Genomic DNA, 5,844 nt, shown 5'->3' on the forward strand with positions numbered 1-5,844 from the left:
TTCTCTTTTTTTCCTCTCTCCTTTTTCCACCTTTTTTTTTTTTTTTTTTTTTTTTTTTTTTTTTTTTTTACAGAGAGGAGCCATCTTGTAGTTCAGTGATATTGGGCAAGTGAGAGCAAATCAATTCCAGACTCCTTTTCTGTGGCTTGGCTACTGCTCACATGGGTGCTCCTGGCTCTAGGGAAAGAGAAGGACCCTTCTATAAAGCTAACCAGGCCCATAGAACAAAGTGTCCCAGTTGTTGCTGCAGAGAGGAGTAGCATCCATCATAATAATTTTTTATTGTTTTGTTTTGTTTTTGGTACCGGGGATCAAACTTGGGCTGTTGAGCTTGCAAGGCAGGCACCGGAACCACTGAGCTAAATCTCTAGCCCCCATCCTAATCATTTTTGTGTCTTAGTCAGCCTAATGAAGATGTGAGCAAGATCCCAGTTTTTTGAAGGCTTTGGATGGTAGACTACCACAATGTGTTTGTTAATGCTCGAAGAAAAGCTTGGTGTGAGAAGTGTCTGTTTTTGGACTAGAGGTGTGAGGGCAATTGTATGTAAAAAGATGACAACTCCCCTGTGCATACCCAGACATTTCTTTGTTGTTCCTTAAACCCTTCATGACATAGTCTTTGCCCTTAGGCTAAGGCAGGGATTTAGCTATATAACGAGTTCTCTGGTGGGGACTATATCTTGAAATGCCACATTGCCCAGATCAGCCCCTCTACTCTTGCCAAGCTAAAGGCCTGCCTGGGAAGTTTCTGCTGAATTTGGAGGCTTCATTTTCAGATTTTTGTCTCAATGAAACTACCAACTTCACCCCGGAAAGCAGAGGCTAGGCCCAAAAAGGTGAGTATGCAGGGGGCCCTGTATGACAGTGGATCTCGGCCTGCAGCTCATCTTGTACAATTTGGATCCCAGATTCTTCTGAGAATAATTCTTCTAGACTTTTGATCAGGCCTCCTACCCTACCCATCAACTTTGGGCCAAGGTTGTTATTACCCCTATCCCTCTACCACTTACACACACTTCTGACACACACAAAGCAGGAGGGTACGGACCCATGGACTTGTTCTTATGGCTCATATTTTCTTTTGAGTTAAGTGATAGCAAATATGGAAGTTCCTTTGTGTTTTTTCCTCCTAATTTTTAAATACCTGTCCTATTTCCACAATAGAATTCAGGAAATCTTAGGCTGCTGTCCCCAGAGAAGCAGCCAGGACCATAGTGGAGTGACAGAAACCCTGAGTAGGAATTCAAGAGAAATAAGTTCTAGTTGTGTTTGAGCTGGACACCTCTAGATTTTAGGGAGCCTTTATTCAGGGTTAATGATATATATCTAGGAACAAGGAAGCATAGCCAGCGCTGGCTTCTCTAACACACTTATTCCTAGACCCCTCTTTACCAAATATATTTAAAACATTTCCTTAACAAATATTTGTTGCCTACTATGGGCCGGCACTGGGCTTCACCCTTGGTCAGTGCCCTGAAGATGCTAGATTGACCTGACCTTCAATTGACATGATCTGCAAGAAATGCTGCTGGCTTACTTCCCTATATTCTTTTCAATAGTATGAATTAAAGGGAACTTCTAGGTTATGGAATTTTTTTTGCTGGAGTTACACACCTTTTCTCAGTTCTTCTCCAGTCATTTTCTTCTAAAGAGGCCAGTTCTTCTTCTACTCCCACATCTGCTCAGAATTTGTATGCTGGCCTCTGCCAAAAGGAATTAGACCTGCTTTCTAGTGTAGTCTTCAAGTCCCTTCAATTACCTTCTCAATCTCTCTGTTCCCTCTTCACTCTGAAAACCTTATTCCCTATGGAGTAGGCATATATACTTCCAAATTGGCCAACTTCATCCTGCCTCCTGCTAGGGCCTAGGCCATCACATGCATTGTTTTTCTTTACCTGAAACATCTGGGTACTCTTCCCGTTACTTCTACCGTCTCCCTTTTTCAAAATCTACCCTGTCATTAGAGTCCAGTGCAAATATTTTGAATCGTGATTCCTAATTTCCACAAAAATTTCTCTGCTCTTCTGCTGTGGCATTTCTCAGGGTCTCCCTTGTACATTATAGTTTCCAGTTATTCAGTGATTATTTTGTGGTCAGGGAATGGTACTGCATCTTTATTCCAACCATAGTTACTTAAATATTGTATTCTGTTAATATTGGGTGAAGTGAAATAAATTTATGTGAGACTCTTTTAACATGAAACTGGTGGACCTCTATGAGTTCTATGGGTAGAATTTGAAATAGGAAGAATCTATGAACTTGAATGGAAAAATTATATGCAGTTGGCTTTCTGTATATTTGGGTTCTGCATATGTAGGTTCAACCAACTGTGGTGCAAAAATATTTGGGAAATATTGCATCTGCACTGAAAATGTGCAAACTTTTTTTTCATGTCATTATTCCTTTAGTCATATAACAACTACTTACATAGCATCATTAGGTATTATAAGTCATCTAAAGATACTTTAAAGTACATAGGAGGATGTGTATAGATTATATGCAAATACTATATCATTTTATGTAAGAGACTCGAGAATCAATAGAGTTTGGTATTGTATATACAGAGTTCCTGGATCCAGTCCCACGTGGATACTGAGTGACACCTGTGTTTGTTTTCACTAACTTCTAGCTTATAATTTAGCTTCTTTTTCAAGTGTAAATGTGGGCTAAAAAAATAAATGTAATAGTAGTAGCGGTGCCTATGACTTTGTCACCAATGGAAATCTAAGATATTTTTATGTCATAATATAGTATTATAGATTTCTCAAATATTATATTCAATACAAATTTGAAATTATAGAAGTATTAATAAGATCCGGTGATAAGGCAATTGCTTAATAAACACATATTATTAAATTTTGATATCTTATTTCAGTGTAATTGTTTTCTTTACATTTCCTTCATTTCATACATTTATACATATTCTGAGAAGGGGTCCATTTGCTTCATCAGACTGCCAAGAAGGTTCCATGGCTTAAAAGGGTCAAGATGCAAAATGTCTTCATGTCTTTTATGTGTATACTATGCTATATGTATTTCCTGTATCTCCTCATTTGATACCTATTCATATAGCCAACATTTTGTGAGTATCCACTGAGCCTTGGTACTAGAGAGGTAATTCAAAGATAGATGCAAACCTTGAGATGAGAATGAAAAACAGTATACTAGAAAATCCACTGTCTCTGTTGTCCCCTCAGTCATTAGTGCTTTGAGGTCATCGCTGACCCAGTTCAAGGGTAATTTGAAGCTGGATATGTAATGATGTCCCTAAAATCCCATAAAGTTAGGGTACTTTGTGAGGGTCCTTTCTACAAATCACTCAATTGGCAAGAAAATAAGGGTATCATCAAGTCAGGGTGGCTAACCTTGTCTTGCTCCCACGGGGTACTTGCCTTACTTATTCTTGCCTTCAGGGCCTTTCCTGTCTCATTGTCAATCCTGAAATAGATTTCCTCCCTAGATCCCTGGTGAGATTTATTTAAGAGTCATTCCCTGGGCTAGGCCTGGTATTCATCAGAATTGTGTAGCTGGCAGAATGGCTGTCTGGGGCCTGGGATTTCGCTTAGTGGTTCCGCCATGTGCCTTGCAGCTGCAAGGACCAGAGCAGCGTTCAATCTCTGGTACCAAAACAAAAGGCTTTCTGGCCCCCTTTTCTCTGCTACCTGAACCCTGTGCTGAGGACAGGGCCCAAAGTTAAAAGACTGACAAGGCTTAATATTGCACAGAGATTCACATCTTTGACAGTTCTGTATTTAGTCTTTTCCTCAGTCGTATTGTAAATAGTATATTAGCATCCTAGAAAATACTTTCTCCTTCACGGGGTGATTGATAATTTTAAATGGGAAAGTGCATGTGAAGTACCTAGTGAGTAGTGAATGAGTCTGTATGAATGGAAGCTGCTGCTTATTGTTGTCACTACTACTGCCATCACTACCAAGTTTTCAGCCAAAGGAACAAGTCTCTAATAATGAAATTTCAACTATCATTAAGTTAGGTTAGGAAATTTAACTTATGAAACACTGCATTTTCTAGTGCCTGTGAAGAAATCATGTGTTTTGCTACATGTTATTTTGGTCTGGATCTCCCTTTGTTTCTGTTTCTCTATTGACTTGACTTTGATAACACCCCTGTGTTGCCCACACACCTCTGCTAAGGCTCCCTTCCTCTGAGTGCCTAGGGAGACTACTGAGACATAGATATAAGAAGTGTTAACGATGCAAGGCAGTATATACAACCATGGACATCAGCACTGAAGAGATACTTGGAGATCACCTGGTTTAACCAACTGTCCCATTTCATTTCTGCCCTTTCACAGACAAGAGAAACTAAGGCCTAGGAACGGGATAGGAGTAACTAAGATTGTAGTTTGAGCCAGTTGTAATGCTAGGCTGAGAACCAGGTACAGTATTCTTTGTCCTTCTCTTGTCCCTGCAGTTATCTACCAGTGCTATCAATAATCAGGCTGGAGATAAGAGTATGCTATGGGCTGGGGCTAGCTGATGTAAATGAGAACACTTCATGGAAGAAGTATAGTTGATATTTTCTTCCTTTTGGTTAGTAGGCTGATTTGCATTCTTATTTGCCCCTTGGTAAGCATTGCTCTGTGGCTGTGTCTTTTTTTTTTCAACAAAGTGATTTAGAGCAGGAACTGGGCTATGGCTTGTTTGTGTCAGTGGTTCCCCCTTTCATTCCACCAATATCTAAGTTGCTCAAGTTCTTTGCATCCAGTTTCCTTCCTCAGTAGTTGAACACTTGTCCCAGACTCTGCCAAGCACAGGGCTAGAAGACTAACCTGCCTTCTTTGATCCTTATCCTAGATCAGTGTGCGTGTGACCACCATGGATGCAGAGCTGGAGTTTGCCATCCAGCCCAACACCACTGGCAAGCAGCTGTTTGATCAGGTAAGGGAGGGACTCTTTGCTCCTTAGCTACGTTCCTTTCTCTCAGTAACTCCTGTAATAATGCCGACCGTTCATGCCTTCTATCTCTTGTCAGAAAATACCTTTTTCCTTCCTACTTTATTCTGCAAGATAGGTAAAAACATAGGCTGACTCTGTCTGGGCTTAAGAAAAAAGGAGACAAAGTTTAAATTTGGTAGCCTGCACCCTTGTGGACTTAATTAATTCTATAATTGATTTTGAACAAAGAAGAGAGAAATTGAATATGATTGCTTAGTTGTATTTTTCTTGTTGCTGAGATAAAATACCCGACACTCAAGGTTTAAGGAGGAAAGGTTTATTCGGCTCACAGTTTGTGGAGGTCTCAGTCCTTAGTTGGCTGCCTCCAAGGCAGGATGGCTTGGCAGAGGGTCATTGCAGAGGAGGAAACAATTTATGGCAGGTAGAAGGCAAGAAAACAGCAAAGTAGTAAGCATAAAGCAAAGTGACAAGCAGCAAGCAACAAGCAGTGAACCTTCCCCTTATATCTTATTCAAGATACCCACTCACACTCAGGGTGGGGCATCCTTAATCGTAATCACAACACGAATCAATCTTCGTGTACCATTCTTGATCCCAGGAACATACACTCTAGGTCCAGCTACCTTTGAAAAGCCATACCTATGACCACATGAGGCTTTAGTGGGAAGGGATCTAGACACAAGCCATAATAATTGCATACCAGATCCTCTAAACAACATGAGCACACATAGCCTTTCCTTTCAACCCTGAAAGATAAAAGCAATCTTTTCTCCATTTTAATATGAAATTCAGAACTTAACCTAATTGCACTCAGCTAGTGTCTGGCTGGGATTTCTGTAAGTGTACTATACAGCCTCTGTCACTTTTTTGTTTCCCCTCCCTTCCCACTCTGCCTTCCCCCCCCCCTCCCCCCTCTTTCCTTTCT

At 40.5% G+C, this 5,844-nt stretch overlaps 1 protein-coding gene across 1 annotated transcript in view; it reads left to right on the forward strand.

Moving 5' to 3' along the window:
- The window catches only part of Msn (moesin), a 71,347-nt gene that overhangs the window by 37,380 nt on the left and 28,123 nt on the right, over positions 1-5,844 (forward strand). Inside the window, exon 2 of the mRNA XM_010632195.2 lies at positions 4,818-4,901. Coding sequence (XP_010630497.1) covers positions 4,818-4,901 — 84 coding nt within the window. The remainder of the gene's footprint in view (positions 1-4,817; positions 4,902-5,844) is intronic.

The sequence above is a fragment of the Fukomys damarensis genome, unplaced genomic scaffold, assembly GCF_012274545.1.
Source record: "Fukomys damarensis isolate Sample0158 unplaced genomic scaffold, DMR_v1.0_HiC HiC_scaffold_39, whole genome shotgun sequence".
NCBI lineage: Eukaryota > Metazoa > Chordata > Mammalia > Rodentia > Bathyergidae > Fukomys > Fukomys damarensis.